General features: G+C 43.5%; 1 protein-coding gene across 2 annotated transcripts in view; it reads right to left on the reverse strand.

Moving 5' to 3' along the window:
* Positions 1-12,899, reverse strand: part of PDE8A (phosphodiesterase 8A) — a 92,475-nt gene extending 79,576 nt beyond the window's left edge. Inside the window, exon 1 of one of the 2 annotated variants that reach the window (XM_081964732.1) lies at positions 12,661-12,899. Coding sequence is in view for 1 of the 2 variants with exons in the window: in XM_081964731.1 (XP_081820857.1) it covers positions 10,878-11,099 (222 nt within the window). In the remaining variant the exon portion in view is untranslated. Of the gene's footprint in view, positions 1-10,877; positions 12,637-12,660 lie in introns of those variants that run through there. The other variant, XM_081964731.1, reaches the window with a different exon arrangement.
* Between the last annotated feature and the right edge of the window lie 1,683 nt (positions 12,900-14,582).

Here is a 14,582-nt window from a genome sequence, read left to right on the forward strand (position 1 = left end):
GTGGTCGTCACAGGGGAAGGATACTGCAAAATCCCCATTCCTTCCCCACTCCTGGAGAAGGATACTGCAAAATCCCCATTCCCTCCCCACTCCTGGAGAAAGATACTGCAAAATCCCCATTCCCTCCCCACTCCTGGAGAAGGATACTGCAAAATCCCCATTCCCTCCCCACTCCTGGAGAAGGATACTGCAAAATCCCCATTCCCTCCCCACTCCTGGAGAAGGATACTGCAAAATCCCCATTCCTTCCCCACTCCTGGAGAAGGATACTGCAAAATCCCCATTCCCTCCCCACTCCTGGAGAAAGATACTGCAAAATCCCCATTCCTTCCCCACTCCTGGAGAAGGATACTGCAAAATCCCCATTCCCTCCCCACTCCTGGAGAAGGATACTGCAAAATCCCCATTCCCTCCCCACTCCTGGAGAAAGATACTGCAAAATCCCCATTCCTTCCCCACTCCTGGAGAAGGATACTGCAAAATCCCCATTCCCTCCCCACTCCTGGAGAAGGATACTGCAAAATCACCATTCCCTCCCCACTCCTGGAGAAAGATACTGCAAAATCCCCATTCCCTCCCCACTCCACTAACCTGTTTTCCAGCTCCCTTCTCCTGTTCAGGGCAACAAAAAAAGATCAGCTGGGAGGCAGCAGGGGCGGGGCCAGCCTATTTGCTGGTTCTCTGAACTACTCAAAATTTTTGCTACGGTTCTCCAGAACCTGTCAGAACTGGCTGAGTAACACCTCTGCTTAGCACGATAGAGAACCAACCAGCCATGGTTTACATTATGACCATAATGGAGCTTGCCCATTCCAGTCATATGTTCTAACCATTGTAAGACAAGTCTGTCATGTGACTGATAGGTTTTATCACCTTTTTTGCGGCAGTTGTTACACAAAAATGGCAATCATAAAGCGAACGTAACAGTGGTTAAACAAACACCATGGTTGTTAAGCAAAAGCAGTGGTTTGCTGCGGCTGAGTTTTATTTATCGGTTTGTAAAATAAACTATTTATTTGTTTGTAAAATCTATTGGCCCTCCATCTTACTTCAAACTAACTCTGGGCAGCTTACAAGCACACCAGAATAAGCGTCATAAATGCAACCATTTCGTTAAGCGCCCGGCATTCAATTATGTGGCCACCAAAAAGAATCAGAACTTTGAATCTTAGTCGTAAGTCCCCTTTTTCCGATCAGTCGTAACTTCAAATGGTCGCTAAGCAACTGTTCACAAGTGAAGAACTATCTGTAATCAATAAACCACTCACTAAAACATGCAAACTGAATCTATGACAGAGCAAAAGGATCAGATGGTGAGAAAGGCCTTTGAGTAAAGTTACTAAGCGTTCCCTAACTTGTTACCCTCCAGATCTGCTAAGTAAGACTACTACTTCCTGCAGGGTCATTTTGGGCAGGATTTTGGGGGCACATATACACCGTGTCTTTTCAACGGGAACCAAACATGATAAAAAGACAAACACAATATTTACTTTTTCCCCTTATCTTCCACAACTCAAAAATGTTTTTAAAAATCCTCTGTCCATCCAGCTCATTATTGTACATAATCTACATGAACACATGGCAAGTGGGTAATGTTACAGGAGGATGGATTTTTTTAAAAAAAATTGGTAAAAAGCCAATTAGGTGAAAAGCCAATTTATATCTTTCATACCTGCGGCCAACTTATTCAGGAATTTTGCAGTACAATTAACTCGGCAACTTTCCACCCAGTTCACATTTTAGAAAACAGAGATCCCAAAAGACATCAAAGGAACACATCTTTACACAGTGGTAAAATTAAAGGGCAGTTAAAGCATTGATGTTTGGATTTCTAAGTGCATTTTAGAAACTATATGTTATATTTGTAGTCTGCTAAAGACCTTGCACAATTATTATTCTTATCGCTGTTCTTCACCACCATTTAATTCCAACACATCCTTCTAAGCGACAGTTTGTTTAACCATAGTTTGATAACACAAGCCACCATTGGCTTGGTTGTCATACCAAATGAAGTCAGAATCCCACAAAACTGGGTTATGGATGAATACAGTACATGAGCCAAGTTGGTTCACTATGGTTAACTACTTATTGGCTTGCATCCCACCTTATGATGTTTACAAATAACTCAAGATGGCGAACATCTCCAACACAGGTTTCTCCTCCAATTTTCCCAACAACAACAAACCTTTAAAGTGGGTTGCGCTGAGAGAGAATGATTGGCCCAAGTGTTCTGACCGAGGCTTCCCGAGAGCATGAAGCAAATTCCTTATCCCGACAAAAAAACCCTTTTATGAATTGACTGTGAGTTCTGCTCATTCACATCCAGCAAAGTCTTTCAAGGGAGGATTTACAGTCACAGACCTTATCTGGCTTGGAGAGCTGCCAGGCCGATATCTGAAAAACCTGGCAAGGAGTCTTGGAGAGTCATGAGCCAATTAAGCGAACTAGTTGTCTCCTGCAAACTCCACTCCCCTTTCGCTCCTCTTTTATTTCCTCTGGGATGTTACAACGGTCGTAACTGTGAAAAACGGTCACAAGCCTTTTTCTTTCAGTGCCGTTGTAACTTTGAACGGTCACTAAATGCACTGTTAGAAGTTGAGATCTATCTGCATTACAATAATCAAAAAAGGAAGTAAATGGAAATTATGTATTATTCTCAAATGTTTTTATTTACCACTAGCAGTACAGTAGAAGCCATCGAAAGGCACAACAGGCTGCATCTTAACAGAACACACACCCCAAGGAGTTTCTTATCCCCACACCATTTTTCTCCAGAGAGTAAGTCATCTGTGTACCAAGTTTGGTTGAAATTGCTCGAGGCGCTCCAGAGTTATGCTGGAACATACATACATACATACATACATACATACATACATACATACATACATACATACATACATACATATATACATACAGCCTTTTATATATATAATAATAATATTATATATATAAAAATATAATAATAGACAGAAAGACAGCTAGTTTTCCAAAGTTACCTTATTTATTCTTATTTAGTTGCCAGTTTGGGGCTCTTAAACTTAATTAGATTTTGATTTCTAGTTTTGTTTCTTGGTTGTTGTTTTTTAATTCTTGCTGTTTTATCATGTCCTGTTTTTATCACTGCATACCATTCTCTATTTTATGTTTGTGATTTACTGGCATGCAACGCAGGGAAGTCTCACGATTAAGCAGTTGAGAAAGAATAATAAGTGAATTAATTATGTCTCTCACAAGGCAGAACATTCTTCTCTGGCCATTAAAACAGACTTTGAGTGACTGCTAAGCTACAGCCAAGTATGCCTCTTCTCGGTAAGCTTTGAACAAAACCTGTAAGAAATAAGAAACTCAAACCTGGTTATTAGAAGAGTTAAAACTATGAGCTTATAAAACCAGGATATGAATCATGAACTGGCAAATGACATCATTCCATTTATATATATGTGGCCAGGATGGATTATCCGAAAACACAAACATATTAAATTGATAGATACCCAAAAGAAGGGGGAAAGCTGACTCACAATCTTTCTGTATTCCTTCTATTTTTATGGTTTAAATCCCTTCACCAATCCGTTGCTTTGTGACACCATTTCACGGTGGGCTTCTATTCCAAGTGGACCATCTTAAGGACAATCATTTGGTCTAAATCAGGGGGGTCAAACTCAATTTCATTGAGGCTGTGGTTGACCTCGGGAGGCGGGGGGGCGGCCAGGCGAGAGCGACTGGGTGGGCATGGCCAGCTTGACGCCACTCCCCAAACTGCTGGCATGTTTCCTCAGTGCATTGGGTAGACTGGGCCGAAGCCACCCTGGCCCAATCTTTCCTCTTCACATTGGGTAGACCAAGACGGCCCCGTCGGCTGGATCCACCCCGCGGGCCTTGACTTTGACACCCCTGCTCTCGATTCACACACCAAAATTCAACCACATTTGGTAGGGAATTGCATGTGTAAACCTGCCCAGAGCCTGCCAAATGTGTTCTAGATCATTTGATCACTCAAGTCAAGAGCAAAGCTTTTCGCGGAATAGAATTCTAGTTTGAATTCTCGTTTAATTCTTGTTTAAATTAAATTTAAAATTCTAGTTTAAATTAGTCCTTGACATACAACCACCATTGAGCCCAGAATGTATGATGCTAAGGGACACATTTGTTAAGTGAGTTTTATCTCCGTTTTATGACTATTCTGACCACATTTGTTAAGTGGATCACTGCAGTTGTTAAATTAGTAACACAGTTGTTAAGTGGCTTCCCTCATTTGGCTTTTCTGGTCAGAAGGTCGCAAAAGAGTCCCACATGACCCCGGGATGCTGCAACGGTCATATATGTGAGTCAGTTGTCAGGCATATGAATGTAAATCACGTAACTACGTGACACGGCCATAAATGTGAAAAACGGTCATCAGTTACTTTTTTTCAGTGCCGTCGTCCCTTTGAACTAAATGAATTGTTGTAAGTCGTACCTGTAGAGCACACAATACAGCCTGGGCTTGAAAAGGAGACAGGCTTTATCAAGACATCTCAAAGTGCGTTGCTAAGGAAAAGGAGATTGCAGAAATCCTGACGCTGAAAAGTAGCTACAGAAAGAAAATGGGAATATGCAGTCCGTGTTCTTGAAACAGAAAGGACCAACCGTCTCTGTTTGGAAGGCTGCAGATGCGCTAGAGGCTCGTCATCGTTCTGCAAACTGCGCGCTCTCTCCTCAAAAGTCTTGTGACAAATGCTTTCCCATCTCAACCATCCGCCGTCATCAGAGAAAGTGTATCAAGGAGCAGAAAAAACCCAGAAACGTTAAGAAGAGAATTGTCATCAACTCATATCTAAATTCTAAGAATTTCTCCCTTCTGGCAGCAGAAGAACTTTGCCAGGAGAAGAAGGTGGCAACCCCAAGACAATGCAAACTACTGATTGGATAATAAATTCATTGGGAGCACAAGGGGCCACCTGGCACCATGTCAGATAGTTGAGTTTTCAACCTTGGTAGGGACAAGGCCAGTGTTTTCTAACTTTAGCAACTTCCAGATGTGTGGACTTCGACTCCCAGAATTCTTAGCAATGACCACATGGGCTGGAGAATTCTGGGAAATGAAATCTGTTAGATCGGGTAATGGAAAGGCACACTCAGGCTAAAGGCAACAACATCTCTTTATTGTAACAGAACAAGTATCTACAATCCAGCGAAGGTTGAGTCTGACAGCAGCCCTTTTATAGGGAGCTGTCAGACCCTTCGAACCAATGAGATTCAACCTCTTTTCCCGCCAGAACAGAGGACCTTGGTGAAAACCATTATAACTGTAGCTAGTATCTAACAAAATCCACCTAAGCCAGGGGTTGGCAACCTTAAACACTCAAAGAGCCACAAAGGTCCTAACCGGAAGCCCCCCCGTTCAATTCTGGAGCCGGCCGGAAGTCCGATTTCCCCGCCATAGAGTCTCCTCCTAGCACGGCGTCCTTTTTCCTCTACCTGTCCTAAGCGAAAACCCTACCAATTGTGGAGCCGGCTGGCGACAGGGAGCTGCAGCAGAGGGATGAAAGAGCCACATGTGGCTCCAGAGCCACAGGTGGCCGACCCCTGACCTAAGTTGTCAAAGCTGAGAACACGTTGACCTGTTCTAACTGGACAATTCCTCTGTAAAGGTCCAGATTTCACGTTCAGTGAATGTTTTGTCAGCCTTCATTTATTTTTACAGAAGCATTTATGGATTACCTACATGCAGAAACAAGAGGAGGCTGACTCACGACAACAAATAAAAACATAAAAAGGCCTTGGTCATCTTGACTGAAGCTAGCCAACTAGCAGCACAGACTTCACAATTAGGTTTTAAAAAGAAAAGTGTTTTATAAACCAATGGGAAGGCCAAACTTGTTTTAAAAAGTCTTGCTGGTTTTAAATTGCTTTACAAGAAAGAAAGAAAGAAAAACGGGTCAGATAAGGAAGTTCTTCACTCTAGTGATGGTTAAAAATGATCACAACTCGAGCAGCCCGTTCAAATACAGATAACTGATTAACAGAGTCGGAAGGGACCTTGCAGGTCATCTAGTCCAACCCCCTGCCCAAGCAGGAGACCCTACATCTGCCTCTACCTAGGATCGAACTCCCAACCTCCTGATTGTGAGGCAATTATTTGTGGGCAGCTATGAATGACCAAGTAATATGAAGATCACAGTCATATCACAGATTTAAGCAATTTTTCCAAAAACATCCGATATAAAATGGAAGACGGAAAGATTATCATTCAAAGACAAAATTGCAAATGGAGAGTAAAATCCTGTTTTGCATACAGGAGTTCATTCTAATGGATATAACCCCAAGTCCTTAATTTTTGACACTATTTACTCAGTTAAATTAAGTCGATAAAAGCTGGGCTTCCTGACTGGGCAGGGGGTTGGACTAGAAGACCTCCAAGGTCCCTTCCAACTCTGTTATTCTTACTATAACTGCACAACTTGAAGATCAGTCTATAGTCGGAATATTGACTAATGCAGTTCTGTGTGAGGCATTGCATTTATAATGTTACAGGTAATTCTCAATTAACAACAGTTCGTTTTAGTGACCGTTATAACGTTACAACGGCACTGAAACAGTGACATGGCCAATTTTCACACTTAGGGCAGCACCCCAAAGCTCACTTAACAACTTCCTCGCTTAGCAACTGGACAGTAATGCCATTTAACGAAACATCATTTGTGACAAATTAAGAAAGTTGAACATTGATTCAAACTGTGCAAATAACTCAAAAACCTAGTAGACTCCAACTGTTCCTTCACGATGAGCCAGGTAAAATTGCTATAACAGAACAGAACAGAATAAAGGAGTTGGAAGGGACCTCGGAATCCTTAATTTATTTAGAATAGAATAGAATAGAATAGAACAGAATAGTTGGAAGGGACCTTGGAGGTCTTCTAGTCCAACCCCCTTGCACAAGCATTTGAGACAAATAGTTATCTCATATCTTCTTGAAAACCTCCAATGATGGAAATTGTTACCTCCTCCGTGTATGTGTGTTTTGTATTTATGTACGTTTATGTGTTGTTATTTATCTTCTATGTTTTATGCTCCATTGTACGCCGCCCCGAGTCCTACTTGGAAAGGGAGCGGCTAATAAATCCAAATTATTATTATTATTATTATGGAACACCCATAACTTCTGGAGTTCTGTGTAATATTTTTAAAACATCTATTAATCCGCATTTAACTGTATTTTGAATGGCTCTTCATTATTTCCTTCCATTAAAAAATACCCTTTTTTGTCTTAATATACATTTGAAATCTTTTTGAGTGACCTTCTACGTAAAGATGAAAACTCAATAGCGTATTGTGAATTTAAGCAATAATGCCAGAGCATTCTAGAAATGTGAAACAACACTACATAAACCGTACCAGATCCTGCAAGATCCTAATTCAAAAGACCTCGATTCATAATTCCCTGCCTAAGATGGGGGTTGGACTAGAAGACCTCCAAGGTCCCCTTCCAACTCTGCTATTCTATTCTAAATAAATAGGAATAAAATAAAAATTCACCGTACTTTTGTCCTTATTCCCTTTGTCACAACCTGACTCTTAGTTTAAGTTCTGGCTCAGGTTACATCTCAATCTAAAACCTCCAACCTCACCTGAAAGTCGTGGTTTACATACAGGGAATCCTCGACTTACAAGAGTTCATTTAGTGACCATTCAAAGTGACGTCACTGAAAAAAGTGACTTATGACAGCTTTTCACACTTTACGACCATTGGAGCATCCTCTTGGTCACTTGATCAAAAATTCGGATGCTTTGCAACAGGTTCATGTTTATGACAGATTGCCGTGTCCCCGGGATCACACGATCCTCTTTTTGCGACCTTCTAACAAGCAAAGTCAAGGAGGAAACCAAATTCACTTAACAACCGCGTGACAAACTGAACAGCTGGAGGGAGTCACTTAACAAGAAAGGTGGTAAAATGGAGCCAAACTCCCTTAACCAATTTTTCACTTAGCAACATAAATTTGGGGCTCAGTTGTGGTCGTAAGTCAAGGACTACCTCTACTTAATAAGCCTCAACAGTACATGTCCTCTGGGTATTAATCACAGCTAAAAGTTACCAGCTTTACGTAAATCCCATAACAAAACCGTAGAAGCATAATTAGACTTTATGTAATGCTAAATATCAGGAATTTCTGGATCTCATGTTGTTTTGTTTTAAGTGGAAAAGGAAAACTTTAATTTCAGTTGAAAGAGAGGGTTTTTTTCCTAACTCTTTACCTTGAGTAAATAGCAAGTATAAGAGAGGGGGGGATCACAAATGTACACAAATTAAGCCTCTCTTGGTTCTACAGAAAAAAAAACACCTCAGGGCAATATTTTAAGGCCTCAGCCTGATTCATTGGGAACTCATTTCTTAAAAAGACGTTTAGAATTGCATTCAGTATCGAAGTCTGATATTAGTGTCTGTTTTATTGCAAATACTGTTTCCCTGAAAATAAGACAGGGTTTGGTTTTTTTTGACACCCCCCCCCCCAAAAATAAGTTCTTAGCCTTATTTTTGGGAAGGTCTTATTATTTTTGAGGTGCAGGAGGCGGCAAGCATGGTCACTTCATATCTGCTGCTATGTGGCAATATTTTCGGGGAGGGCTTATTTTTTGTGGGGAGGGCTTATTTTTGGGGGAGCACTTATTTTTGGGGAAGCGCTCAAAAGCCCGATTGGGCTTATTATCCAGGGAGGTCTTATTTTCGGGAAAACAGGGTATGCATTTCTGTAGAAATCTGTTGCCAAGTAAGATCATATAATGGGAGGTGATAAAACCAAAAATAATAGCAGTAGATGACAGGTAGTCCTCAACTTACAACAGTTCATTTAGGGACCGTTCGAAGTTACGATGATGGCACTGGAAAAAAGTAACTGATGACCATTTTCTCACACTTACGACCGCTGCAACATTTCCTTGGTCACGTGATCAAAATTTGGACACTTGGCAACTGGTTCATAGTTATGATGGTTGTAATGTCCAAGAGTCACGTGATCTCTTTTTTTGGGGGGACCTTCAGACAAGCCAATGGGGAAGCCTGATTCACTTAGCAACCGTGTTACTAAGTTTAACAACTGCACGGATTCACTTAGCAACTATGGCAAGAAAAGTTGAAGCTGGGGCAAAATTCATTTTTAGGACAGTTTTAGCATAACACACATTGCCTTAACGATCCACTGGAAGATCGTAAGCCATTTTCTATCTCAGCCAGTCCTACCTCAAAGGAATGTTGTGAAATAAAAATGCAAAGGATGGGGAACAGCAAGAAAACTATACATGCAATCCCCTTGGAGACAATGTGAGACTAGCAATGAAGCAAATTAAAACTTTACCCAACTATACTGGGACACCTACGTTTTAAATTTTGAATCTGTTGTTTCTAGATTTATTATTATTATTATTATTATTATTATTATTATTATTATTATTATTATTGTTGTTGTTGTTGTTGTTGTTGTTGTTGTTGTTGCATCAACAGAATTGTATCACAGTGGCCAGTTCTGTTGATGCAATAATAATAATAATAATAATAATAATAACAACAACAACAACAACAACAACAATAATAATAATAATAATAATAATAATAATAATAATAATAATAATAATAATAATAATAATAATAATAATTAATACCAGGACCTAAAAATTGAAATTCAACGATTATGGCACAAACCAGCAGTGGTAATTCCAGTGGTAATCGGCACACTGGGTGCTATTCCAAAAGCACTGGAATTACATTTAAAACAGTTAAAACTTGACAAAATCACCATCAGTCAAATGCAAAAAGCTGCACTGCTTGGATCTGCACGTATATTACGAAAATACGTTACGACGTCCTAGGCCCCTGGGTGGGGCCCAACTAGTAATCAATGCCAAATCCGGCGAAACAACTGGCCGCTGTGATACAATATAATAACAACAACAACAATAATAATAACAATAATAATTTGGCTCCTGTGCATTGATCCTCCTACATTTTGAGCCACCTTTCACCTGCCATAAATGCATTTGCGTGCAAATTATATAGCATCCTATTCCTGAAAGGTTTTGCGGATTTCATATGCAAATCTGCCAACTTCTTTTGATCACAATTCCATAGTCCAAAGGCTAAACAATTTCCTCCATTGAAAGAAGAAGAAAAATCACTTTTAAAGCATTCGTTTTAACTTAACCCACGATTTATCCTCCTGTAATGCCCAGGGAAATTTACCCATAAATCTTTTGCAGACCTTGCTAAAAAGCTGGGATCCTGCATGGGTACATTTAAAAAGAAAAGAAAAAGCAACATTATTGTGTCAAGGTTTCTATTCTGTTTCTGCTTGGAAGGGGTTTCAAAACAAACTTTCACTTATGCAAACAAAAGTTCCAGGAGGAGGCAGAAAGGGAAACCATAGATCCCCTTGCTGGCTTCCACTCTGATTTTGCACTGATTTTGCAATATTGGCTGATACACACCTACAATCCTAAAGTGAGGTTGGGGAGGAGGGGAGGGAGGGAGAGCACTGAAAATAATCTGTATATTCCAAAATAAATCCGAATTCTCTTTCTAAACTGATCCAAAATCCACAGAAGAGGAAAAGGGGGAAGGAGAGAGAAAGACCTAGGAAATTATTAATTTTTAGAAAAAGAAAAAGGACAGGAACGCTTATGAAACTGGCAACTCACCAGTTAAAACCGACAGCACCTAACTAGACAGCGTAAAGCGACTCACCAGGGGCCAGTGACTTGTTTGGGGCGTCCGTAAAAGTCTCGCTGGACTTCACGAAGTTCTCCCACCCACCACCCACCAACCCTTTCCCAGATTCCCAAAGGACACAGGTTTGGTATGTGTGTGGTTTCACACACACACACACACACACACACACCATTATTACCTTCACGCTGGATCTCTTGGTCCTGGAATCCGCCTCCATGTTGTCCCGAGAGTCCTTTTTCATTAGATTGGTTCTCAACTTGTACGACGTGGTGTTGGAAGATTTAATGAATAATCCAGGCACAGAGTTACCTTGCTGGGACGAATTAGACTCCTCGGGATCTTTGTTACTGTGATAAACCACCCGGCTGTCAGATATATGAATGCTGGGAGCACAACCCATGGCTGTTTTCTTTGCGTTTTTTTTTAAGCGGCTAGATCTCAAGGTTACTTCTTTCTCTCTCTCGCTTTTTTTTTCTTCCCCTATCTTGGGAACGTTGTCCTTTTTTTTCCTTCCCCTCCCCCCAAAAAGGGGGTTAATAGGCCGTTTCTGCCGAATGGTCCAGGGTTCCCATCCACGCCGCCAGCTGTTTCTCAGGCACGGCCCCCCCAATGCGGGGATACATCGTTCGGGGCGCCCCTCCGAATCCGGAGGTCTGGGTCTGAAAGCGCAGTGGGTGCGGCGAGGTAGATGAGAGGGGGGGGCTTTGAAATTCCGGCTGTGCGCTTAAATCATGACATTCTCTCTCTCTCTCTTCCCACCCCTCCCCTCCACGCAAAAGGGGAGAGGGAAAAAATGCCCCCCCCACGTCTATCCCCAAGGTTTGGGGGGGGGATTAAGAGGAGGGGAGGAGACGCATCACTTCTGGGCGGCGCTTCACCCTAGAACTCCCCCCCCCTCTCTCTCTTAGCAAATAGATCTAGTCCGGTTTTGGGGAAGGGGCAAAATCAATATAGATTTTGCAATTAAAAGGGTAGGAGTGCCCTGACTCTGCTCCCACCCCAAGTCCAACACCTCGCCCCCACCCGCTCTCACTGCGCACATAGGCAGGTTCTCCCCCCCCCCCCGGTCCCCTCTTTCCAAGCTCCTAAACGTGGCTCTGGGAGGGGGTGGCGGGGCCCCCTCCGGGGTTATGCTCTCGCCTTCATCAAGCGCCCGCGCGAGTCATCTCCACGGCCAGACCCTCTCCCCCTTCCCTCCCTCCCTTTCCCCACCGCGGCGCTTGCTTGCAAACCCCCCTCCGAGAGCCCGGGAAGCGCATTCACACGTTCGCTCCCCCTTTTCTTCCCAAAGAGGGCTTCCCTCCCGCCGCACCTGGAGCCCAGGTCCCCGCAGGGCCTTTCTCCAGCAGAAATGCCACCCGGTTGCAGATGTGCTCCCCCCTCCCTCCCCTCCCCCCACAGAAAAAGAGGGGAGGGGGAGAGAAGACAGAGGGGGTACGAGGAAAGGGGGGGCGTCCAAAAGAGAAGGCAGGAGGAATTGGGGAGGGGAGGCAACGCAGAAAAGGAGGGCGAGGGGCGGAGGAAAAAGAGGGGGGACGCTAAACTTTAAGAAGGATCCAGATCAAAAGAAGCAGATCTGATCGCCGGGGGAGGACTCCGCCGCCGCCGCCAACACCCCCAGCAAAACCACCACCGTCGCCGCCTCTTCTTCCCTCAGCACCATCGTTCTGCGTTCTTGGCAAACCCCCCCCCCAAAAAAAAGTCTCCTTTTTTGGCACCAAAAAGCGCTGCCAAATCCAAGCCCCCTGATTTGGGGAGGGAGCAAGGGGGGTGTCTAGGCAGGGAGGGGAGGGGCCGTCCGATCTGCTGCGGAATGAATTAAAATGGCGAGGGGGGAAAAGGGGGGGCTGCTCTTTGCCCAAACGAGGCGAGGCGCGGATCCCAGGCGCTTGGGGAGCAAGGGCGCACCGGCGGCTCCTGGCGCTTGGGGAGCAAGGGCGCACCGGCGGCTCCTGGCGCACCGGCGGCTCCTGGCGCTCCGGGGGAGGCTTGGCTCTCCGGCTTTGCAGGGCTGTAGCTGTTGCTGTTGCTTCTGCTGCTGCTGTGGCTCTTGCGGCTCCGACTGATGCGGCTCCGACTCCGGTTTCTGCTTCTGCTGCCCGCCCTGAAAGGAGAGCCCCGGGCCGTTCAGCCCCAGCCTCCCTCGCTCGCTCTCCAGTCCGCTCCGGAGTTTGACAGCCCCGGCGGGCGCAGCATCGGCGCGGGCGGCGGTGCAGCCAATAAAAGTCCCCGCCAGGGCTGACCTCCAGCCTTTAGTGGCGTCAATGCAAACGAGGCGGCCGGCCCAATCCGCAGCGAACGGCGGCGGCGGAGCGAACTTCAAACGCGCCTCTGCTCCGCCCGCCCGCCCAGAGCCCGGCTGCCCAAGGGCGCCCTTACGCGGCGGCGGCTGGGGAGGACCGAGCGCGCCCCGGCAGACGCAGAAGCCGGAGGGAAAGTTGCTTGGCTGCCGTCCTGGGCAGCTTTGGAGGAGGGAATCCCGCACTTGGAAGTCCCCTGCCCTCCTTCCCTGCCTCCCTCCTCCTTCCTCCCCGCAATTGGAAAGTAAGGCCGTCTCATTCATTCGTTCGTTCGTTCGTTCGTTCATTCATTCATTCATTCATTCATTCATTATTTATTATTTATTAGTCATTAGTCATTATTTATTTATTATTTATCATTATTTATTTATTATTTATTCATTAGTTATTTGTTATTTATTTATTTATTATTTATCATTATTTATTTATTATTTATTCATTAGTTATTTATTATTTATTTATTCATTATTTGTTATTATTTATTTATTTATTTATTTATTATTAATTTATCTGTTTGGTTGATTGGTTTGCCAACCATGTACAAGATAAGACTTCAGAGGATAATCAGAACTGCAAGGGGGGGAAAATTACTGCCAACCTGCCTTCCGTTGAGGACCTATAAACTGAGTCAAAAAGAGGGCTGTGAATATATTTACAGACCCCCCTCGCATCCTGGACATCAATTGTTTCAACTCCTACCCTCACAACGACGCTCTAGAGCACTGCACACCAGAACAACTAGACACAAGGAGAGTTTTTCCCCGAACGCCATCACTCTGCTAAACAAATAATTCCCTCAACACTATCAAACCATTCACTAAGGCTGCATTACTATTACTATTAGTCTTCACATCGTTCCTGTCAACCATCTCCTCCTACTTACGATTGCAGAACTGTAACTTTGTTGCTTATATCCTTACGATTTATATTGATATTGATTGTTCCCTGATTGCTTATTTGTACCCTATGACTATCGTTAAGTGTTGCACCTTATGATTCTTGATGAATGTATCTTGTCTTTTTATGTACACTGATAGCATATGCACCAAAAGCAAATTCCTTATGTGCCCAAACACACTTGGCCAATAAAGAAATTCTATTCTATTCTGTTCTGTTCTGTTCTATTCCAGACCTTACCTGTCTTAATATGTATATTCACACCCAAGACATAAAATCACCTTCCTTCATCCTGTTGCAGCTGCAATTGGTGGCATTATTATACCTATTAATGTCTGTTCAGTCACCTGAATGACTAAGCAATAGCAATTGCTTAGTCCCTTCGGGGAGAGGGGGCGGTCTAGAAATCAAATCAAATAAAATAAAATAAATAATAACCTCTGCAGGTGCTGTTGCATTTGCTTCTTGTATGGGCTCTGAATTTCACAAGGATCATTCTGAAGGAAACAAGCACATGTATCAACCGTCTATATCCAGCGATAGCACTGCGTTTCCTGTTGCTAAGTCTAGATTATCTGGTACCACTAATTCTATTAGACAATTTGAAAACCCACCTCTGCATGCAGCACCTGTATGCAAAGACTTGATTGAGTCTGACAGGATAGTGGGGGAGCTGAAGAGGCTTC

This window comes from Natrix helvetica, assembly GCF_964273705.1.
Source record: "Natrix helvetica genome assembly, chromosome: 12".
Classification (NCBI taxonomy): domain Eukaryota; kingdom Metazoa; phylum Chordata; class Lepidosauria; order Squamata; family Natricidae; genus Natrix; species Natrix helvetica.